General features: G+C 38.7%; 1 protein-coding gene across 1 annotated transcript in view; it reads right to left on the reverse strand.

Moving 5' to 3' along the window:
- The window catches only part of CTNNA1 (catenin alpha 1), a 184,632-nt gene that overhangs the window by 122,759 nt on the left and 36,398 nt on the right, over positions 1-25,475 (reverse strand). The window contains exons 4-5 of the mRNA XM_041760810.1: positions 2,331-2,497; positions 1,701-1,820 (exon numbers count right to left, since the gene is read on the reverse strand). Of these exons, the coding sequence (XP_041616744.1) occupies positions 1,701-1,820; positions 2,331-2,497 (287 nt within the window). The remainder of the gene's footprint in view (positions 1-1,700; positions 1,821-2,330; positions 2,498-25,475) is intronic.

Genomic DNA, 25,475 nt, shown 5'->3' on the forward strand with positions numbered 1-25,475 from the left:
GTATGTTACACAATTTAGATTTAGAGCAAATCTGTTATGGGCTTCTAGATCATTTGCTTCTAAAAAAAGATACATAGAAGAAATGGTTCTTTTTTTCTTGCTGGACACAGCCTAGAGTTTCTATTAACATCCAGTACTAGGCACACTGAACACAGCAAATGGAAAATGTCAAATACCTGGATCCTTGATAATACCGCACAAAACATTTCATCTTAACCCCTCAAAGTCACATCTAAATCGAACTTCTAATTAGTGAGAAAATAAATCTCCCACTGTTCAAGCAGTTTTGGAGCTGGGTTTTCTGTGAACTGTAGCATGAAATATCCTTACTGATAGAGGTATCAGCGAACAAGAATAGATCTTTTCAAGGCTTTATGAAGAAGTATGAGCTTGATCAGAACTACGGAAGTTCTGGGTGCCTGGGTGGCTCAGTCAGTTAAGCATCTGCCTTGGCTCAGGTCATGCATGATCCCAGGGTTCTGGGATTGGGGTTCCGCATGGAGCCCCGCTCCCCCCCCACCCCAATCAGGCTCCCAGGTCAGTGGAGAGCCTGTTTGTCCCTCTGCCCTTCCCCATTGCCTGTGCATGCGAGTGCACACTCTCCCTCTCAAATAAATAAACAGAATCTTTTTAAAAATTAAAAATAAAAGACCTATGGAAGTTTTAATAAACTGGATGGTGACAAGTGCATCTCCCCTACAGCGCATACCACATCCAACAGAATGGGCACAAAGAAGACTTCAAAGCACCCTAGGTGCCAAAATGCCAAAGGGTTAGCAAAGCTTGGAAAAATAAGAACAATGATCCACATGCCACACAACACAAATTCGTAATACTATGGAAACTACTAAGGATGCTTAAAAGGGGCACCTGGGTGGCTCAGAGGTTAAGTGTCTGCCTTTGGCTCAGGTCGTGATCCTGGGGTCCTGGGATAGAGTCCTGCATCAGGCTCCCTCTGCCTCTCTCTCTCTCGGTCTCTCATGAATAAATGAACAAATCAAATCTGGGGATCCCTGGGTGGTTCAGTGGTTTGGCACCTGCCTTCGGCCCAGGGCATGATCCTGGAGTCCCAGGATCGAGTCCCACATCAGGCTTCCTGCATGGAGCCTGCTTCTTCACTCTGCCTGTATCTCTGCCTCTCTCTCTCTCTCTCTCTCTCCCCCCCCCCCGAATAAATAAATCTAAAATAAAATAAAATCTAAAATAAATAAAATAAAATAAATAAAAAATAAAGTAAAATAAAATCTTTTTTAAAAAGATGCTTAATAAGAAATACTTAAAAAGTGGCCAAATATGGGGAGAAGGGATGGGGTTAGTTTCTGATAAGCAAGTAATTCTAATAATTTTCAACTGGCTTAAGGTTTTTAAAAATCTGAATTTAACTCTACCACCAACTCAAATTAATCCTTGAAAGCACATAACAAAGACCTTATCTATCACCTCTCTAGACACAATTGCAAATTGCCAAGCTATTTAAAGTAAAATTTCCATGAGAATTAAAACAGGGGTATAACATGAATGAAACTTAATTACAGTTTTATTAACAATACTAAAAGGATACTTCATAAATTATATGTTTCAATGGAACTATACTGGCAGAGGGAGGTACTGTTACCTTCAGAAAACTTAAGTAAAATCGATTTTTCCTACCAGATAATAATATAAACAACCTTAATATATGCCCCAAATCATGATTGTACCTGTTGTCTTTTGGCTGCCATAATGTTCAGCTTATCCACTTCAGGTTTTAGGGCTTTATACTGTATTCCTAAGTCTTGTTCAGTGCCAGCATTCCTCAGTTTCAAGATACCTTCTTCCACCTATAAAACATACCCCTAAATAAGAAAAATTCTAAACAATACAAATCTGTGTCTAAAAAAAGATCTATACTATTTTATTCCTTTTAACAGCTACTCAGATAGCAATCTAAACTTTTTCTTCAGTTTCCAAGGCCCTCAAATATTTGATCACCTCCTACATGGAAACATTATATTGACTTCTATCTAAAATGTTACAATTTAACATATCTTGGCTTCTTAACTCTAGAACAAGAAAATGCTTAATCACTAGTGCAGAAGGAAAGAGTCAAAACAGTACCTTTGCTACAAGTTCTTCATTAAAATCAAGGCTGCATAAGCTGATAGCACAGCCAGTCTGAGGTGTACTTAGAGGGGAACAGAAAATGGAAACTAAAGGAAAACATTCCTGGTCCACTTAGGTAAACCAAGTTCAAAACAAAACAAACTCTAAGGAATGCTGAATTAACTATGGCCAGCAGCAGCCTCACTGTGATGCAAAGGACAAAATTACAGAGACAGGCCTATACTTACAACTTTCAGCTGAACAAGTAATTTGTAGACATCTGCCATGTCAGCCAAAATAAGCAGCCGGGTAACAGCAGAGAGCAAAGCTCGAGCTGCCCGAACCATGTTGCCACGCTTCACAGAAGAACAGGGATCATCTGCAAACTCTCCGGCTGCAGTCTTCATCAAATCACCTGTTTTACAGCATAAAAAAACAAACTCATCAGTAATGAACTAAATAAGTGGTCTTCGTCAAAAATAATAATTCAAACTTTGTATAGTTCATGCACAGAATTTAATTTAAGGGCTCTCATTTTTATTGTGTTTTCTTTTGTTTGTTTTACAGGTCACTAAGAAAAGCACTCTCATATACTGCTGGTGAAAACAGTATCTGGAAAGTGATTTGGTGATATATATATAAAGAGACTTAAAAACACTCCTTTCAAAAAAGAGCTTTAAGTCTCCTAAGTGGGGGGGGCCTCCTACGGGGGGAAAAAGATTTCGGGGGGGGGGGGAATGGATCTAATGTGATCTACCCTCACATCCACAAAATGATACAGAAATACAGCAACCAATAGGTAGGACCTCCACACTTCATTAACTACCTTGAGAAAGGCAAAGGCTTACTGGCATATGAAAAGACAAAGCTGAATCAATGACTAATTCATTTTCCTCATAGTAAGACAATGACAACAGCTCAAATGCTCAACAATAACAATCTAGTTAAGTAAATTATGTAATATCCTACAATTGACTATTATGCAAATATCAGACTATATATGAAAAAATGTTAAAATTTATGATGAAACTGGGCAGCCCCGGTGGTGCAGCGGTTTAGCACCGCCTACAGCCCAAGGTGTGATCCTGGAGAACCAGCATCAAGGGATGGAGTCCCACGTCAGGCTCCCTGCATGGAGCCTGCTTCTCCCTCTGCCTGTGTTGTCTCTGCCTCTCTCTGTGTCTCTCTCATGAATAAATAAATAAGATCTTTAAAAATAATTATGATGAAACTGTAAGCATAAAAAAAAAAAAGAAACTGTAAGCATAAAGAAAACAAAAAAAATCTATGCAATGTGTTTTTAAAAAAAAAAAGAAGACAGGAATCCAAAGGCAAATAACAGTTCTACTAGGTTACAATCTCTTTACATTATTCTGTACTTATAAAACTATTTTCCATAATGAATATGTATTATATCCATAATTTAAAAAGTTACACCAAAAACATATACATTTTACTATAGTTATTAGGAATATGAGATTATACAATCCTAAATTCAACAATACTAAGAATTTATTTATAACGCTTCTTAGACACTTGTAAAATAACTTGTTTTTTTTTAAGATTTATTTATTTATTTATGATAGACACAGAGAGAGAGAGAGAGAGGCAGAGACACAGGCAGAGGGAGAAGCAGGCTCCATGCCAGGAGCCCGACGTGGGACTTGATCCCGGGACTCCAGGATCGCACCCTGGGCCAAAGGCAGGAGCTAAACCACCGAGCCACCCAGGGATCTCACCTTACACTTTTTGTCATTCATTTCTATTAATAATCATTTTGAGTGCCTACTGGCCCTCTTTTCTTGTAGCAAAAAATGGAGGGCCAGAACTGTGTTCCAGCAGTTATACAGTATACAGTTATACAGTACCTATATGATGACTACGTTTGGATTCCTGGAAAAATAATTACTCCCTCCCTTGGCTGAATGTGTCCACTCAAGATTAAAGCCTAAAGGCCATTCACTCAGTTCTTCCACTAAAATTAAACTCTCCCAAGAAGCCTAGTGACTTCTGAACAGTCCTACCAGATTTCTCCTAGCTATCAAATTTAGCTGCAGAATTTGAGCTTAGGGTGGGAAAGGTTGAATTCAGTCTCAAATTCATGTACTAATTGGGCTCAGAAGCCCCATATAGTATTAAGAGTAAAGATTAAAAAAAAAAAAGAGTAAAGATAATTTCTACCTATGTCAAGTCAGATATAACTCACAATGAAGAATTTCAGAGTTAAAAAATTTTCCTAGACCTAAGATACAGACATAGAAAGATAAAGACATATGGCAATGATTATATGGATACATAACACTGAAAATATTATTGTATGATACTTTAAAAGACTGAATTCATTTATTCATATATTTATTGCATCCATTGGTATCAAAGTCTGAATTAGGTGTCAGTGATACAACACACAGGACACAGCCCATGTCCTCATGGAACTGTAAAGGTGGGGGCAGAAGACAGATAAGCAATTAAAGCCTGATTAAGGCAAACATCTCGGGGCACCTGGGTGGCTCAGTGGTTGAGCATCTGCCTTCCACTCCGGTTTTGATCCCAGGGTTCTGGAGTCCCGCATCGGGCTCCCTGCAGGGAGCCTGCTTCTCCCTCTGCCTGTGCCTCTGCCTCTTCTTGTGAATAAATAAAATCTTTAAAAATAAAAGTTAAAATTAGGGATCCCTGGGTGGTGCAGCAGTTTGGCGCCTGCCTTTGGCCCAGGGCGCGATCCTGGAGACCCGGGATCGAATCCCATGTCGGGCTCCCGGTGCATGGAGCCTGCTTCTCCCTCTGCCTATGTCTCTGCCTCTCTGCCTCTCTCTCTCTCTCTCTCTTTGTGTGTGTGACTATCATAAAAAAAAAAAAAAAGGTTAAAATTAAAAAATAAATAAATCTGCTAGGGATACATAGCTGAACAGGACTATCTCTGCTTTCAAGTAGTTTATAATCCAGAAAAAGAACATGATCATACAGAAATTATGTGGCATTTTTATGCAAAAGCTATAAGAAAGACATGAAAGTACACAGAATTTCAAAGGAGAAAGCACTAACAACCAGCCTGAGGAAGAAGTGAAATGCCAGCAACAGTTTTTATGGGAAACATGGTACTCTGAAACAGGCTATGCTCTCAAAGGATGGGAAGGATTTCTGGCATTAGTATTAAGGAAGTTAGCATCTCAAGCAAAAGGAACAGCAACATAATATCCAACATTTATTATATATCCACTCTACATATTTTATTTAATCCTATAAATCACCCCAAAAGTAGATGGTATTAGCCCATCTATACCAATGAGACAACTAAACCTTAGAAAGGCTAACTAACTTAATCACACTATCAGGTAAGACAGTAAGTGGAAGAGCCAGGATTTGTAATGCCAATGTTTATGCTGTTAGAACCACTTATCAAGTCGAGATACATAATAATAAGGCATATTTGGAGGTGGAACCCTCCAGTCTAACTGGGATGTGAAGGACATGTATAGAAAGAGAAGATGGGGATGGAAAAGCCATGGACAAAAAGTACAAAGAATTCCTGAGCCAAAGAGGGAAGTCAAAGTCACAGATACACAGGATTAACCCAACAAAAGCACATAAAATAAATCTGACCACACAGATGGGTCAGAAGCCAAAGTGAGAGCCCAGGAAAGAATAGTAATAGATTATAAAGATAGGCGTCAAATGATTTAACAACCTTTCATAATAAAGAGTGAAGAAAAAGAAAGCATCAAAGGTGACTTAAAGGTTTCAAGCTAGGGTTGTAGTTAGAGAAAAGGGCAAGAGCACTGTATGAAGATTTAAAAGGGGAGGGGGTAAAAGGTAGCCCCTCAGACTGTGAAATTAGGAGCAGAGGACAAAGACTTCCTTTTCTGAAAAAAGAAACAAAGAGAACCAAGGTGACAAAAAAAATCAAATGCATACATACAGATCAAAAGAAAAGAACTGAGATTCCAGAAATACAGTCAATGAATTTTCAACAAGGCTGCCAAGACCATTCAATAGGAAAAAAACAGTCTTTCAAACAAACAGTACTGGGACAATGGATTTCCACACGCAAAAGAATGAACTTGGACCTCTACCTCACACCATATAGTTTCAAAGCAGATCTAAACTTAAATTTAAGAGCTACAATTATTAACACTTAGAAGAAAACATTAACATATTTCTTCATGGCCTCTGAACAGGCAACAGTTTCTAAGCTAGGACACCAAAAGGATAAATAATAGAAGAAAAACTAGATAAAACAGCATCATCAAAATCTGAAATTTTTGTGCTTTAAAAGACACCACCAGAAAGTGAAAAGATCAACAGAAGAAAATTTCTGAAAACGGTCTATAAAATAAAAATCTAGCAGATACAATATAAAAAGAACCCATATGACTAAATAAAAAGACAGTCCAATTTAAAATAAGCAAAGGTATTACAGGTATCTCTCCAAAGATGATATATGAACAGCTAATAAGCACATGAAAAAATGCTCAGTCTCATCAGTCATAAAGGCAATGTATAACAAAAATCACAGTATCACTTCAGGTCTACTGAGAAGGCTAAAATCAAAGATAATAATAAATGCTGGTGAGAAATGTGTGGAAACTGGAAATGTCATACTCCATTGGTGGGAATGTGAAATGGTGCAGTGACTTTGAAAACACTCTAGTAGGTCCTCAAAAGGTTAAATGTAAAGTTACAGTATGATCCAGCAATTCCACTCCTAGGTATATTCCTAAAACACTGAAAATGTAGGTCTACACAAAAACTTATACATAAATGTTCATAGCAGCACTATTCACAATAGCTGAAATGTGAGAACAACCAAAACATTCATCTACTAATGAATGGATAAAGAAAATGTGGTATTATCCATATGACAGTTAACCATAAAAAGGAATTAAGTACTGATACATGCTACAACATGAATGAATATTCTGAGCATATACTATGTGAAAGAAGGCAGTTACAAAAGGCCACATATTGTATTATTCCATTGATGTGTAATGTCTAAAATAAGTAAATCCAGAGAGAGACAAAACCCAGATTAGTGGTTGCCAGCAGGTGGGGCAAAAAGAAAGAGTGAGGACTAAATGCTATTAGGTATGGGGTTTCTTTCTGGAGTAATGAAAATGTTCTGGAGTTACATAGTAGTGAATGGCTGCACAACCTTGTAAATATATTAAAAACCACTGAACTGTACATTTTAAAAGAGTGAATATTATGGAATGTGAATTATGGCTCAATAAAGACCTAAAGAGTATCAAATGCAGTGACTTCAAAGAGCACAGGCCTTGGAGTTTGAGATAAGCCTAAATTTTGGCTTTTCCACTTACTAGCTATGTGACTAGACTTCATGGTCTGTTTTTTCTTCTCCAAAGTACAGGCAGTACTTTGCCATGAGGGACAACCAAGGTAAAACATCTAAAATGCCTTTCGTCAGCTTGCCCTAGGAAACAATACAAGGTTGGCAGAAATTATTAGGTAAAATTAGAAGAGAAGACAGAGAAAAAGGTCTTCATTGTGTTTCGTGAGCATCTATCTGTTCAACGACCACCTTTAAGAGCATTAATTAATGCCTTTTAATAACAAATGTTTACTGAATATCTTCTAGGAGCCAGGCACCATTCTAACCATTTGGGATAGAAATGAACTAACCAGGGGTGCTCAGATGGCTCAGGTGGTAAAGAGTTTAACTCCTGATTTCAGCTCAGGTCTTGATCTCAGGATCAGGGGATTAAACGTAAAGTCAGCTTGTCCCTCTCCCTCTGCTGCTCCCCCTGCAGAGATGCTATCTTTCTCCCTCTCTCTAAAATAAATAAATAAAATCTTTTTTAAAAAACTAACTAACCAGACAAAAATCCCTGCCTCCAGAGAGCTTACATTCTAATGAGAGGGGAAGATGATAAACACAATCAAGCTGTGAAACAAAAGTACTTGTGAGAGAGAACAGCAGTGATGGAAAGGACAAGGAGAATGGGGATACAATATATAATTTAAAATACGGGGATCGGAGTTCAATTTGCCCACATAGAGCATAAGACCCAGTGCTCATCCTCGGTGTCCATCGAAAGATGAATAGATACAGAAGATGTGTTCTATGTATACAATGGAATATTACTCAGCCATTAGAAATGACAAATACCCACTATTTGCTCTGACGTGGAGGGACCTGGAGGGTATTATGCTGAGTGAAATTAGTCAACAGGAAAAGGACAAACATTATATGGTCTCATTCATTTGGGGAATATAAAAATTAGTGAAAGGGAATAAAGGGAAGGGAAAGAAAATGAAACTCTCAGTGAGGGTGACAAAACATGAGAGACACCTAACTCGGGGAAATGAACAAGGGGTAGTGGAAGGGGAAGTGAGTGGGGGGGGGGTTGGGGTGACTGGGTTATGGGCACTGAGGGGGGCACTTGGCGGGGCGGGGGGTTGGGGTGACTGGGTTATGGGCACTGAGGGGGGCACTTGGTGGGATGAGCACTGGGTTTTAGGCTATATGTTGGCAAATTGAACCCCAATAAAAAAAGAAATTAAAAAAATAAATAAAATCATTAACATCATGAATGAATGAATGAATGGATAGATAGATAGATAAATAAATAAATACGGGAATCAAGTCAGACTTCAATGAAAAGGCACCACTTGAGGAGTCTTAAAAAAGGAAGCACAGGAGCAATCTGGCTCTTTAAAAAAAGTTCCAAAGAGAGGGAGCACCAACTCAAAGGACCCAGGGCAGATGCACACAAAAACAATCCTGTAGGGACGCCTGGGTGGCTCTGCGGTGGGGTGTCTGCCTTTGGCTCAGAGCGTGATCCCAGGATCCGGGATCCAGTCCCACATCACACTCCTTGCAGAAGGCCTGCTTCTCCTTCAGTCTGTGTCTCTGCCTCTCTGTGTGTCTCTCATGAATAAATAAATAAATCTTTAAAAAAGAAACAAAACAAAACAATCCTATAAAGTCAAGGAAGCCAGTGTAGCTGATAAGGAGGGAATGAGAAGGAGCAACTTTGTGGGAGATGCAAAAGACAGATTTCAAGGATAACAGAACAAGAATAATCTTTGAAGAATCTGGTCTGTGACCAGGAGGAGAAATCATGGGCCTATTAAAGAAACTGTCTTCATGTGCGTAGATGGGTAGCAGTAAAATAGCAAAGAATAGGATCATAAAATTAGAAGTCACACAGACAGAAACTGCAGTTTTGCCACTAAACAGGCCTCAGTTTCCACAACTGTAAAACAGATGATACAGATAATCCTCTCTTTGCACAGTAGTACAGGTCCATAAAAACAACCATACAAGCTCTAACACTGCAAAGTAAACTTAATTGGAAAATTATGATTACCCTGTGACCTTTCACATTTTTTGACAAAATGTTAAAATCTCCTTTACTACTAAGTATAAATATATAGAGAAATGAAAAAATAGTACAATTAATATTTAATACACCGTTACTTACAACATTATAAACAATGAGAATTAGTGTTTTTTCTTTGTAAGAGAACTACACAAAGTTTCTGAATACCACATGCCTTCTTCAGCATTTAACTTAGGATACAGATAATGCATCTCTTCTGCCCCTGGCAAATTGTCCTACCGCTTCTAAATTTGGATCAGTTTCCAACATCTTATCCTTTGCACTTTCAATGTCACGAAATATCTCCAAGAGTTCCTTTAGTGTAAAGGTTTTGAACACACCACCCTGTCTTGGACACCATCACTCTTCGTCTCAGCCACTTTCCTCCAGTAACTTTGTCAGTAACTCTGCCTTCACTAAGTCCCTCTGACTGCCCATCTAGAATCTCTTTATTTAAACAAAAACAAAACAAAACAAAACAAAACAAAAAAGACTTCTTAAGGGGGGTTGGGGAAAGGGAAAGGGCAGAAGGAGAGGGAGGGTTTTTTAAATTATTATTTTAGATTTTTCTACGTATTTATTTGAGAGAGAAAGTATGTGCAAGAGTGTGGGGGAGGGCAGAGGGAGAGAATCTCCAGCAGACTGCACTGAGCCCCACATGGGGCTCAATCTCACGACCCCAAGATCAGGGCCTGAGCTGAAACCAAGAGTTGCCTGTTTAAACAGCTGCATCCCTCAGCAGTAGTGTCAACATTTCCAGTCAGCTATTTCTCCTATAACTTAGTTTACATTATATTCAAATTTAAATTCCAGGCTTATCCCTTTTTGTTGTTTTGCTGCACTTCCATCTTTGTTAGCAAATTTGTTTTTGTTTTTTTTTTAAGATTTTATTTATCCATTCATAGACACAGAGAGAGAGGCAGAGACACAGGCAGAGGGAGAAGCAGGCTCCATGCAGGGAACCCAACCTGGGACTCGATCCAGGGTCTCCAGGACCACACCCCAGGCTGCAGGCGTGCCAAACTGCTGCGCCACCGGGGCTGCCCAGCAAATTTGTTCTTTCTCCATCTCACAACCTTCTCACAGATCATAACCTGAGCTGCTATCAAGAGTTGGATGCTCAACTGAATGAGCCACCAAGAAGTCCTGGAGGACTGGTATTATTTAACTAAACTGTGTAAGGGAAATCTGTACATAGTGGAACCATGCAAAAGTGAGTATTGCCTGTATCTACTTCCTAGGGTTGCTGTAGAGATGAAGAAAATGTTCAATAAACTGCTTATGACAGTGCCTGAATGCCCATACGATCTATTACCACTACTGGAATTATAGATAAAGGGGGATAAGAAGGCAAAAGATACAGAAGACACATAATTGACAAATGAAGATTCTAGATCACAAACAGAACATACATAATCAAGACAACAGGAGGAAGTAAGAGCCAAGAAAGGGGAAAAGGAGGTTCTTGGACCCTCATATGAGAAGTGAAAGCAGAGGTAGCAAAAGGCTGGCTTCCAGACAGTATGAAGCTCAGCTTAAACATTGAGCAGGGTGGATAAGGAAGTGAGGGCTGGTGAGTGGAATAAACTCAGAATCAGCTGCTACTGAAAATGAAAGACAGTTAGCCTGGGATACGTATAAAAAACCGGAGGTGGAAGAAAAGGCCCAGATCAGGTTAAACAGGATCAACTTAAAGTAGATTCTTAAAATTATACTCCAACTAAAATGAATCAAAATTCATTCATGATTAGCTTACGTTCAAATGGACAAATATGGTAGATAATTTTAAATTTAATTTTAATCACTTATAATCACTGTATTAATCCCACAATTTTTTTTTAACAACTCTAATCTCTTTCACCAAAACTTCCTCCTTCTAAATTCTTACTCCCACACAAGTTCCTCTTCAATAGCCTCATGCCTTCTACAGCTAGCATATCAGTCCAAACTAAAATCAGGCCAAATGACAACAAATAAGTAGGAAAAAAGTGGGATCCCTGGGTGGCGCAGCGGTTTGGCGCCTGCCTTTGGCCCAGGGCAGATCCTGGAGACCCGGGATCAAATCCCACGTCGGGCTCCCGGTGCATGGAGCCTGCTTCTCCCTCTGCCTGTGTCTCTGCCTCTCTCTCTCTCTCTCTCTGTGTGTGTGACTATCATAAATAAATAAAAATTAAAAAAAAAAAAGTAGGAAAAAAGAAAAGTAAATTAAGTACATATACGTCCACCCTAATCTCTTCTAGCTCAAAGCCATAATGACACATCTTTAACTTCACAGCTAACAGCATTAGTAATGAAAACAATACATCAGAAATAAACCATATGGTAGATTAAAATCTTCACATTTTCTCTACTCACAAACCTATAAACAAATATGTAAATAAGCCATTACCTAAAAACAAGGTCCACAAGCTTCTGCTGAATGGTCATCTCTCTAAAATGATCATCACACTAAGACTGATTTGAGATGTTTACTACGTGTTAAAAAGTAAATAGAAGAATCAAGAATTCTTTAGAACAGGGATTCTGGGTGGCTCAGCAGTTTGGTGCCTGCCTTTGGCCCAGGGCATGATCCTGGAAACCTGGAATCAAGTCCCATGTTGGGCTCCCTGCATGGAGCCTGCTTCTCTCTCTCTGCCTATGTCTCTGCCTCTATCTCTCATGAATAAATAAATTTTTTAAATCTTTTTTTTTTTAAATTCTTCAATAAATTGGGGCACATGGATGGCTCAATTGGTTGAGCGTCTGCCTTGAGTTCGAGTCCTAATCCGAGGGTCCTGGGACTGTGCTCCACATTCGGGCTCCCTGCTCAACAAAGAGTCTGCTTCTTCCTCTGCCTGTCCCTCTCCTAACATGCTTTCTCTCAAATAAATTTTAAAAATCCTTAAAGAAAAAAAAAAGAATAAAATTTAACTGTCAGTTTACAGAGCAAAGTTTTTTTTTTTTTTTTTCAGAGCAAAGTTTTAAGAGTTATCAAAAACATTCTTTCAGCACACAACAAGGCAAACTAAGAAAACTGCAGCAGACAGGCAATCTGTCCAAAGTCATGTGGTGAGCATTAGAGGGTGAAAACTAACTAGGTCTTCTCACTTTGTCCCAATTGTATCCAGTCAACTAACTACACACTGCATGGGGTATTCACTATAAAATAAAACAGATGAAATTTAAAAAGAATCCCTAACAGTGTTCTATGTGCCATAAAATCAAGACTGTCAACACAAAGGCTCCTGGATGGCTCAGTGGCTGAGCGTCTGCCTTTGACTCAAGGGTCAAGATTCCAGGGTCCCGGTGGAGTCCCACATTGGGCTATCTGCAAGAAGCCTGCTTCTCCCTCTACCTATGTCTCCGCCTCTCGCTTTCTGTGTCTTTCATGAATAATTTTTTTTTAAAAAGGTTTTAATTCTATCCAAGGAGTAGAATTAGAGGAAGAGAAAGAAAAAAAAAGAGCAAGCAACCAACATCACAAGTAAATCAGTTATAAATCACCCTGCACTTGATAGCTTGGCATTTTTTATAGAGAAAAGTAGAAAATACCCAGCCTTGAATCTGAATGGCTAAAAGTTCCCTACCATGGGATTCCTAATTCTTGAAAGTTACTTTTTCAATACTTTAGGTCCACTGGTAGGCCTACTAAATATATCTGATTAATAGATCTCACCAAAAAGTGATATAACAGTTATTTGTTATTCTACCAATTTCATTTTTACAAAATAATAAACTGAGAGGGGGCACCTCGGTGCTTCAGTCAGTTAAGCACCTGCTTTCAGCTCAGGTCATGACCCCAGGGTCCTAGGATTAAATCCCACATCAGGCTCCCTGCTCAGCAGGGAATATGCTTCTCCCTCTCACTCTGCCTCTGCCTGCTGCTGCTGCTCCCCCTGCTTATGTTCTCTCCCTCTCTATATTAAATAAATAAATAAAATCTTTAATAATTATAATAATAAACTGACAGGAGCAAGGCTTCATAAAATTATTTGCTAGTGGGGGACCTTGGATGGCTCGGCAGTTTAGCGCCTGCCTTCAGCCCAGGATGTGATCCTGGAGACCCAGGATTAAGTCCCACGTCAGGCTCCTTGCAGGGAGCCTGCTTCTCCCTCTGCCTCTGCCTCTCTCTCTCTCTGTCTCCCATGAATAAATAAATAAAATCTTAAAAAAAAAAAAATTAACATCCATTTCTCAATTTGCCCCACCCACCCTGCCTCCAAATTTTAAAATTCATTTTCCAGGATCTAGTAATAAGTATTTTTCTCAATTGTGAATCAAGATAAAATGGCAATACTGTTGCAAAGAGTAACAGCTTTCATTACATAGTCCTTACAGGAAGGAAACAAATTATAGTATGTGTCAGATATAACCCATATGCCCCTTGACAGGAAGATGAGCACTTAATCTTCTTTCCCCTTTCCATTCATCAGTGGGGAATACATGGCAAAAATCACAGACCTCTAGATAATACTTCCATAATTAGAGAAAAAAATGACAATGATTCAAAGAATTCCTAACAGATGCTTTAATAGAACTCCTGGGGGCCATTTTTAATTCACAAAACTGTTCATCTTTTGAAGATCAACCCAGGAAATAAACATTTATGTCATCTTATGTAACTACTATAAACCCCTCTGAATCAGCTCAGGGAGTGCCTAGAAAAACTCTCAAACTACTCACCCCTTCTCTTCCCCTAGGGATAACGAAAAGAGCTTTGAAATTTCTTTTTCCAGGCGACAAAATGGATTTTTTTTTAAAAGTTAAAATAGAGTACCACACATATTCATGTTCTCATTTTCCTTACTAATTCAAGTGTGCCCTGCTGCTATTCAGAAACACTTCAAAGAGAGGCACTTACTTCCTGATTACACATTCAAATAAATGCATAACATGCATTTCAACTTGGAATCACTTTCTTAAGAAATTAACTAGTAGAAACCACGTTACTGCAACATCATGGTTGAAGTCATGCCAAAGTCAAAATTTTAATACCTAAGATAACTTCCTCAACTACACTGTACAAAAATATTAAGTCGATACTATTACCCACTATAACTTAAAAGTATTATTGTGTTGGTTAGTGTTATTTATTAAATGTGTAACGAGACAGAATTTAAAAAGAAGAATTTCAAACCAAAAAGAAACATTAGAATTTAATGACTCTCCTTTCCTCACTTTCAAGCTGGCTATACCAGAAACCAAGTCTCTGCAGAGCAGCATATGCTCACATAAGGGTAGTGATCCAGAAGCAGACAGCATGCTTGATACTTCCCAAGTCAAAGAAAATATACCCTCCACCCTAGAGACTTACAGTTTAAGTCAGAAAGACAACTTTAAGACATAAAACATACAGATGACAAGCAGTTAATGATTTTTTGGAATTTATATTTTGCTTTTCCTGCTCAAGTTAAATGAAGACCAAGAGAAAATGAATTAAATGATGGGAGTGAAGGAATGAGAATCAATAATGAGCACGTTTTAAATTAATCACAGTTCTGAGAAACATGGCAAGGGAAGGAACTGGAATGGGACCCAACATCAGACCCAGCCATCACGGGAGCACATAAAAGAAGACATCCACAACAATAAGAGGAGAAAACAGGATGAAAATTATACCAAGATGGCAAGGGGAGAAGTCAGGACAACACTCAAAGATGCCAGAACTCAAAACAAGAGTATGAGAAAAAAAAAAAATCAGCAGATTTCTTGGTAGCTTTAATGAAGAAAATGATCATACTAATCTGAAAACCTAATTAACTTTTATCATTCTCCAAATGGTAAATATTTCTCTACTATTGCTCTTCTAGACTATCATTAAGAACACTTTTTAAAACCCATACTCAACATTCCAGGGTAGGAATACTTATCAATTTTCTCCTGTGAAATATTAAAGAGCCCATATATAAGATAGAGTTCATGATTCCAACCTGATTAAAATCACACTAACAAGACCAAATTAAAATGCCATCTCTCACATACAAAGCTATGCTTCAAGTCTTCACATCATCAACTTCCCAAACCCAGATTCCACTGTCTCCTGTCTACCTCTCAAACCCTACTCAAAGAAGTCATTGACAGTTACTTTGTCCTGATCACATCTGCCTTTTAACATCTATCTTCCAGGCTGCCTGTATTAGATGTGAGTACATCAGTCTGAGGCTGTCAACATCTGCCTTGGACAGGAGACCAATTTTTACCTCCTTCAATCTAACTCTAGGCAGTTGCCAGGGAGAAAATTATGCCTTGAGAACCTGACAGCTTGTGCTCAATATCATTTTGTCAAGGATAAAATACATCATTATTTTCCTTAAAGCTGCCTTGCCAAGATTCATAACGTTAAAATATATATACATACACACACACATATATATATGTAAAATACATACACATACATATATGTGCAAATACCTCTCCATATATGTGTATATTTTTCTCCCTATATACAAATGATTCAAGCTATGCCAAAGAAGATGGCACCTATGTCCTCAATTTTAACCACACAATTACCAAGATAAACAAAAGAATGTCCCTTTAAACATTTTATTTTTTTTTTTAATTTTTATTTATTTATGATAGTCACAGAGAGAGAGAGAGGCAGAGACATAGGCGGAGGGAGAAGCAGGCTCCATGCACCGGGAGCCTGATATGGGATTCGATCCCGGGTCTCCAGGATCGCGCCCTGGGCCAAAGGCAGGCGCCAAACCGCTGCGCCACCCAGGGATCCCTCTTTAAACATTTTAAATAAAATAAAAAAATAAAGTAAAAAATGTCTCATAATATCAATTAAAAATCCTCATTGCTGGGGCACCTGGGTGGCTCAGCGGTTGAGCATCTGCCTTTGGCTCAGGTCGTGATCCCAGGGTTCCAGGATTGAGCCCCACATCGGGCTCTCTGCAGGGAGCCTGCTTCTCCCTCTGCCTCTGCCTCTCTCTCTCTCTCTCCTCTCTGTGTATTCTCATGAATAAATAAATCCTAAAAAAACAAAGAAAAGAAAGAAAAGAAAAGAAAAGAAAAGAAAAGAAAAGAAAGAAAAGAAAAGAAAAGAAAAGAAAAAGAAAAAAACAAAACAAAAACAAAAAAACAAAAAAAAAAGAAAAGAAAAGAAAAGAAAAGAAAAGAAAAGAAAAGAAAAGAAAAAAAGAAAGAAAGAAAGGTTCTTCTAATCTAATCTTCTTCATCCTCCTTTGTTGATTGGTTGAATCCCTGTTATTTTTCTTATCGATTGGAATTTTACCACATTCTCAGGGATTGAGAGGTCTTATGGGGTTGGAAGTGTGCAGGGGGAACAGCAGAGAGTGAGGGAGAGAGTGTCTTAAAGCAGACTTCACCCTGAGCACAAAGCCTGGACAACTCTGATGGCCCTGAGATCGTGCGATCACAAGATCATGACCTGAACAGAAACCAAGAGTTGGATGCTTAACAGACTACACAACCCAGGCACCCTTTGAGGAAACTTTTTTTTTTTTTAAGATGTTACTGATTTGACGGAGCACAAGCAGAAGAGGGAGAAGCAGGCTTCCCACTGAGCAGGAAGCCAGATGTGGGGCTCGAACCCAAGACCCTGGGATCACAACCTGAGCCAAAGGCAGACATTTAACCCACTGAGCCACCCAGGCACCACTTGAGAAAACATTTAATAGTGAAACCAGATAGCTCTTCTTCTCAAATGGCTAGAAGGTGAAAATAGAGTAAATTTCTTTTACTGAACTTGTACAATAAATAAAAATCAAATACTTTAATGTTTGGTTAATAGTTTTCCCTTTTTCATGTTTACTTATATCAGACAGTATTTGTATTAAGATTTCTTTGGAGGCTTTTTTTCCCCAAGTTCTGGCTTTTGAATTGGTATTCCATTTCAGGTAAGCTTTGATTATAGTCCAAGCGTTTTGTCCTTGCATGGACAAGGACTTCAACTTATTGAGAGCAATCGATGTCGTTCAATACTAAGTCTCAGTCATTAAAAGAACCATCTTTTCTGTAGAAAATATCTTGTCAGTGTAGAGCAAAATAACAGTATATATTGGTCTACTAAAAAAATGGAGTTAAAACTGTTCAGTTTGCTAGCCTCTGCGTGATCTTAGTAGCTATAGTTGATTGGTGAGCTTATCTTTAACAGTCTTATTGCACAGATATCAAAAAGATAAAAACTTTTAAGTCCAACTGGGAAATTATTTAATAAAAAATAGTTCTGGGAGGCAGCCCCGGTGGCGCAGCGGTTTGGACCTGCCTGCAGCCTGGGGTGTGATCCTGGAAGACCTGGAATCGAGTCCCACATCGGGCTCCCTGCATGGAGCCTGCTTCTCCCTCTGCCTGTGTCTCTGCGTCTCTCTCTGTGTCTATGAATAAATAAATAAAATATTTTAAAAAAATCCTTTAAAAAAAGTTTTGGGTTTTTTTTTTTTTTTAAATTCATGAGAGAGAGAGAAAGAGAGGCGCAAAGACACAGGCAGAGGGAGAAGACACAGGCTCTATGCAGGGAGCTCGATATGGGACTCAATCCTGGGTCTCCAGGATCATGCCCTGGGCTGAGGGCCCAGGCTCTAACCCACTGAGCCACCTAGGCATCCCTTTTTTTTTTTTTTTTTTTTAAGATTTTATTTATTCATGAAAGACGCAGAGAGGCAGAGACACAGGCAAAGAAGCAGGCTCCATCCAGGGAGCCTGACGTGGGACTCGATCCTGGGTCTCCAGGATCACACCCTGGGCTGAATGCGGTGCTAAACCGCTGAGCCACCTGGGCTGCCCTAAAAAATAGTTTTAAACATTATAAATTCCAAAGTTACACTAAACTAAAAAAAATGCCTCTAATTAGTGTAAAATTTTTTACAAGAAAATAAAATGCTATCAAGCCTAGAATTAAAACAAGGGTAAAATGGGGACACCTGGGTGGCTCAGTGGTTGAGCGTCTGCCTTTGGCTCAGGGCATGATCCTGGAGTTCTGGGATGGAGTCCCACATCAGGCTCCCTGCATGGAGCCTGCTTCTTTGCCTGTGTCTCTGCCTCTCTGTGTCTTTCATGAATAAATAAAATCTTAAAAAAAAAAAAAAAAAATGGGATGCCTAGGTGGCTCAGTGGGTTAGAGCCTGGGCCCTCAGCCCAGGACATGATCCTGGAGACCCAGGATTGAGTCCCATATCGAGCTCCCTGCATAGAGCCTGTTTCTCCCTCTGCCTGTATCTCTCTCTCATGAATACATAAATAAAATCGTAAAAAAGGAAAAAAAAAAAAAACGAGTAAAATGCATATGCGTTTAGCCAAAGACTTGAAAGGAAACACAAAGCTATATAAATATAAAATATTACTTATAATCATTCAAAAAATGTAATAGTGTAAATCTAAAATAACATATAGAGGACTTCTACGTAAACATTGATGAAAGAATCAAAAAAGATCTAAATAGAAGGAATATTTTTGTTGTAGACTGGATGATTAAATACACTAAAAATATCAATTCTCCCAAATTAATTACAAGTTTAACATAATTCTATCAAAACACCAGATTTTTTGCAGATACAGATAAATTTATCTAAAATTTATATGGAAAAACAAGAGATAGAATAACAATTCAGGAAAATATTAGATGGGAGGAATCATTCTACCCAATTCTCAGACTCCACAGCTATAGAAATAAAGCCCTATGTGGGTATTGGTAAAGGAAAGACACAGAAATCTATGGAACAAAATAAAGAACTCAGACATAATCCCACTCGATCACAGCTGACGAATTTTTAACAAGGGTGCAAAAGCAATTCAATGGAGAAAATAGAGCCTTTTCAACAAATGGTAATGGGGGAACTAGATGTCCATGGGGCAGGGACGGAAGGGGATTAACGCATCCTAAACTTCACATGTAATACAAAATTTAACCAAAGAGGAGTCATAGGTTTTTTTTTTTTTTTAAAGATTTTATTTACTTATTCATGAGAAACAAATACACAGGCAGAGGGAGAAGCAGGCTCCTTGCAGGGAGCCAGACATGGGACTCGATCCCAGGTCTCCAGGATCACACCCCAGGCTCAAGCAGCACTAAACCACTGCGCCACTGGGGCTGCTCTTTTTTTTTTTTTTTTTTTTTAAGATTTTATTTAGGAGTCATAGATTTATTTTTTTATTTTTTTTTTTTTAGGAGTCATAGATTTAAATGTAAAACATAAAACTAAAAAACTTTATATATATATATATATATGAGAAAATCCTCCTGACTAAACCCTGATGAAGACTTCTTTGATACCAAAAGCACCATTCATGAAAGTAGGAGGTCAATAAACTGGACTTCCTCAAACTAAAGACTTTTACTATGCAAAAAACACTTGTTAACAGGATGAAACAACAAGCTATATCCACACCATGAAGCAGTCACAGAATACTACCTAACAACAAAAAGTTACAAACTATTGATATACCAACTTAAAAGGCTCTCAAGGGCCTCCTGTTGACTAAAAAAAGCCAATCTCAAAGGTCATATACAGTCTGATTCCATTTATACATTTGCTTGAAATGACAGAATTAGACATGGAGACAGATGGGCTGACAAGGGTTAGGGGTGCTGGGGAGTGGAAGCGGAATGGGTGTGACTATATATATATATATATATATATATATATATATATATGTGCATGGGGGACGACTTTACTATGGTGAAGGTGATAGTTCTGTATCTCAATTGCACTGGTGGCTGCACAAATCTACACAAGTGATAAAACCAGAGAGTTATACAGGTATATCGTGCGAGTATGGATTTCCTGGTGTTCATACTGTACCACAGTTCCTTAACATAAAACGACTGGGAGAAACTCAATAAAGGATACACTGAACCACTCTGTGCTATCTTTGGAAATTCCTGAGATACAAAATTAAAAGTTAAGAAAAATAAAATTCATCTGTGACTAAAAAGGGACTTTTTATTAGCGTAAATAAACACTAAAGCAAACAGTTTAACAGAATTTTTTTTTACTTGACTGAGAACTGGCACAGCAGAATCTTACTGGCTCTAAGCTAAGGAGAATATGCTAATAGTAGGTAAATCCCCTGAAGTTTTTTAGGAGCACACACAGTCTTAACATATACCCTAAATGATTCAACTTACAGGAAAATAAATTATTACAATTTTTCACACACTTGGCCCCTCATTTTTATCTATAAAGAAGATCAGCTATTTGCTTAGGCCACGCTGGCAGTTAACCTGCAGAAAAACTGGCCCAGTTCTCCTTTCTGACGATTACCCCCATCTCACCCCTGACCACTGTGATGGTCGCCTGACTACTGGTTCTGCCTCTAGGCCTCTCCCAACCCATTTAACTCTTCCTACACACAGCTGAGAGACTCATCTCCCAGAACATCACTCTTCCTCATATTCCATGTCACCCAGATGGCAGAACTTCTCAAAACAGGAAGAATGTTAACGAGACATATTTCAGTTAATTTAAGAAGAAAAAGAGCTTTAAAAATAAACATAAAGCAATGCTGGGAAAAGCTGCTTCCAGAGGTTAGCAAGTCCTGTGTCATTAGATATATTCAAGTATAGGGGAACCTGAACCTTGAGACCACACTATTCCAACCCTGGAATTCTGATTCCCTATCATTTCCTGGAGAATTCTCCCTCCTTCACCTGGCATTCCAAACTATCCACTAAAATTTAGATCCAACCTTTCTCCTTCTAACCTTTCCTCCCAGCACCTTGACCAATCTAGGCCCAATTATTCCCCATGCACATCTTACATAGTCTGTTTTTCTGAACTAGATGACTTTTTCTCCTCTCCTTTCACCTTTCAAGAGCCAGTGCACCTCTGAAAGCTTTTCCAACCCCATGCTTACTCTCCTACTCATGCTACTTACTTTTCATGTCCAGGTGTCCTAATATAAGCTCTGGGACAAACTCGAAAAACAGCGTCCTATCTGCTAGCAGACAGTCTCTCCTCAGAGACCACATGGTCACCCAGTTCTTTCCGCACTGTGATTTCTCTGACGTTGAGACTTTTCCCAGGAAACATACTAATGTCCAGTACACCAATCATCCACCCACTTTGCTCAACACATTACCCTCAGAAGCAGTGCAGGAGTACACCAACGTGTACCTCAGCTTCTTTGGGTCTTCTCCGTCAACCACCCAGAAATGTCCATTATGCAAAAGTCTCTGATCTTGGTGTCTGAGACCCAAACATGAAATATAACTAGAAGATTTTTATAACTCTGTTCTAGTAAAAACTATTCCTCATCACTCTACTTCCAACCTACCATCACTGGTCCTCTATTTTTAACGTCTGTCCTTTTTCAAGCATTTACGCCCTTTCTATCTCTATCCTTTGGATATCTCCTACCCAGCTAAAAGCCCTCTTTCTTTCATCAGAGTACTATTCAAGCATTCATAAAATACACTGATACTCTTTTTTAGGTATTGTTAAAAATACACACAGACACACACACACACATATATATGTATATATGAGGAGTCACTGCTAATATAAGATTTCCTTTTGGGGAGATGAAAAATTCTGGAATTAGATAATAATGACAGCTGCACCACTCTGAATCTACTAAAACCACCAATGTATATACTTTAAGGAGGTGAGTTTTATAGCATTCATATGTTATATGAATCGTATCTCAATTTTTTTTTTTAAAGAAAGATTCTCTAAACTTACCCCTGTATTTACATTTGGCACTAGGAAGGAAAAACTCACTGTAATTTTTGAGACAAGAACCTTTTTTGTCACACACTTCTTGGAGAACATGGTCAAGTATACTCCCCAAACAATTAAGTGCCTATCACGGACCAGGTACCATGACAGGAGCTTCAGAGATTGGTCATCAGACCAGCATAGAACCTGTCCTACTGGAGCCTAGAAAGGGAAAGACACCAATTATCTAATTACCACTGTGATAAGAGCTAGGAAAAGAGGGATATCTGGGTGGCCCGGCAGGTGAGCGTCTGCCCTTCGTCCCAGGGCACGATCCTGGAGTCCCAGGATCAAGTCCCACATTGAGCTCCCTGCATGGAGCCTGCTTCTCCCTCTGCCTGTATCTCTGCCTCTCTCAGTGTCTCTCATGAATAAATTAAAAAAAAAAAAAAAAAAAAAGAGCTAGGAAAAGAAAGTTTAAGTAAGAATGACCTAATTGGAGTAGAGGGCATAGGGATAGAAAGGGTCTCCAAGAAAAAGAGCACATTTAAGAGGCATGCATATGCCTCAGCCCACATAAGGTAGGTAGTTAACTCAATAACTACTTAGAGGTGATTGGCAGTAAAATAAAACTCCTAGATCACAAGAATTTGGATGGCATGCAAATGGTAATTGGCTACCAACTACCACAGGAGGCTCACGTGCCCACTGCCTTGAGGTAAAGTAGCCATGTGTAAGCATGTGAATGTTTTACCTACTGACGATGTTAGTATGGTGAGGTTTTAAAGTACTCACATATGTTTGTGTTTATTATTGATGTTATCAAGGGCAAATACAAAAAGAAAATTAAGTTATGCTGAAAAACATATATTTAAATCTCCATTTATAATGATGATTGCACAGAAAACACAGCACTTTTGTACAAACTCAAAAATGTAAAAAGTTTAACTTTTGGCTCAAAAGTGTTATAAATAAATACATAAATTGTTTATTGAAAACAGTAAGCTCCTATCTATAACTCTGTGAAAACCCTAATATGAAGTCAGCTAACCAGAGCCAATGGGTCAAATGTGGCCCACCATCTGTTTTTTAAGTTCTAAAGGAACACGGCCACACCCAATTATTTATATATTACTTATACATGCTTTCCTAACACAACAGTAGAACTGAATAGTGTTAAAGAGACCTTAAAACCAATAAGGTATAAAATTTTTACTATTTGGCCCTTTACAAAAAAAAATTTTTTTTTAAACGTGTACTAAATAGAAGTACTTGGGCAGCCCCGGTGGCGCAGCGCTATAGCGCCGCCTGCAGCCCAGGGCGTGATCCTGGAGACCCAGGATAGAGTCCCACATCAGGCTCCCTGCATGGGGCCTGCTTCTCCCTCTGCCTGTGTCTCTGCCTCTCTCTATCTCTCTATCTCTCGCTCTGTCTCTCTCATGAATAAATAAAAAATAAAATCTTTTTAAAAAAATAAATAAATAAATAGAAGTACTTCACATTGCTTCAGAACAAAGAAATCTTACCTATCTTTTAACAATGAAGTATCCCAGTGGATAAGCAACGAACTCAAAATACAAAGAATTGTACTTGTCAATCTTCTGTGGAGCTCTGTAAATCGTTACTAGCCTGTGTTTTATATACCAGTAAAATTCAGAGCAGTTAGGTCAGATTTTTGTATAAGGGCTCAGGACCACTAAAGCCAGGGCTGGGAAAAGGTGTTTTGTATTAATTATCTTTTTTTTTTTTTTTAATTTTTTATTTATTTATGATAGTCACAGAGAGAGAGAGAGAGAGGCAGAGACACAGGCGGAGGGAGAAGCAGGCTCCATGCACCGGGAGCCTGATGTGGGATTCGATCCCGGGTCTCCAGGATCGCGCCCTGGGCCAAAGGCAGGCGCCAAACCGCTGCGCCACCCAGGGATCCCTGTATTAATTATCTTTTGCTGCCTAACAAATTCTCCCAAAAATTTCTTAGCTTAAATTAAACATTTATTTATCTTCTAAGTTTCCTGTGGGTCAGAATTTCGAGATGGTTAGGGTTGCCATCTTTTAACACCTGACTGGAGCTGGAGATCTGCTTCTAAAGTAGATTACTCAGAAGTTTGGCAAACTGGTACTGACAGCTTCCCCCAAAGTGAATAACCCATGAGAAAGAGTCAGGCATATACTATATTCTCTTTATGATTTTCCTTTGAAAGTAGATAGTATCATTTCTACTATATCCTATTCTTTATAGAAGTGAGTCTTTAAGTCCAACATACATTCAAGAGGATCAAAGCTGGGCTCTACTTTTTTCAGGGGAGGGTGTCAAAGAATCTGCAAACATACTAACACCACTTACAGGGTTTCAAATGATGAGCAAACAGTTTTAACAACATAACCAACAAGGCTTAGTTGATTAAAGAATATGCACTTAACCATTTTCATAACATGTACTTTGTTCTATTTATGAGCAGAGATGTTTCATCACCACTTGCTATGATTCTCAAAAAACAAAAAAAGTAAGCCAACAGAAAAAAGCAAGGCACTTCAGTTTTTCATATCTGATGCAGTAATGATGATGGGAGGCAGTTATATTTTTGTTTTAGCTTTTTTTCCCCCCAAGGCGAAAAAACAAGGAGAGAAGGCAAATTACGGTGAATAGATAGATCATGATCATAAATAATTGCAAAGTTGGACTAGGACAGACAAGTACTTACGATTCTGAACCACATAAAAGATTTTCTCAAATATAAATAAAAACAAGAAAACAGAAATTTAGATATGCATTCAAAATTTGTGGGATTTTGGGGGGGGGGTGCATGTATTATACCAGGATTGCTAAAAATTTACATCAGATAAACTTCCGAAACAAGGAATATATAGAGTTAAATTAAAAGTTACCTATAACCATTAAATGTATTTTGAGAATAAACATCTTAGTTACTAGACTCAAGGAACATTTGGTGAAATTCATTACTTGCTATTATTTTGAGGCAAAAAGGCCTGGGAGCAAAACTTTCTCAGAGAACAATGAAGTAATGGTTATGTTGATTTCCTTACTAAGAAGCTCAAATATTGTCCTGAACTAGATAGACAATAAAACAGCTTTAAAATAGGGATCCTGGGTGGCGCAGCGGTTTGGCGCCTGCCTTTGGCCCAGGGCGTGATCCTGGAGACCCGGGATCGAATCCCACGTCGGGCTCCCGGTGCATGGAGCCTGCTTCTCCCTCTGCCTGTGTCTCTGCCTCTCTCTCTCTCTCTCTCTCTCTGTGACTATCGTAAATTAAAAAAAAAAAAAAAAAAAAAAAATTTTAAAAAACAGCTTTAAAATAAATTCACTGGGCAGCCCGGTTGGCTCAGTGGTTTAGAGCCACCTTCAGCCCAGGGTGGGATCCTGGAGACCTGGGATCGAGTTCCATGTAAGGCTCCCTGCATGCAGCCTGCATCTTCCTCTGCCTGTGCCTCTGCC

Source organism: Vulpes lagopus, chromosome 7, assembly GCF_018345385.1.
Source record: "Vulpes lagopus strain Blue_001 chromosome 7, ASM1834538v1, whole genome shotgun sequence".
Taxonomy (NCBI): Eukaryota; Metazoa; Chordata; class Mammalia; order Carnivora; family Canidae; genus Vulpes; species Vulpes lagopus.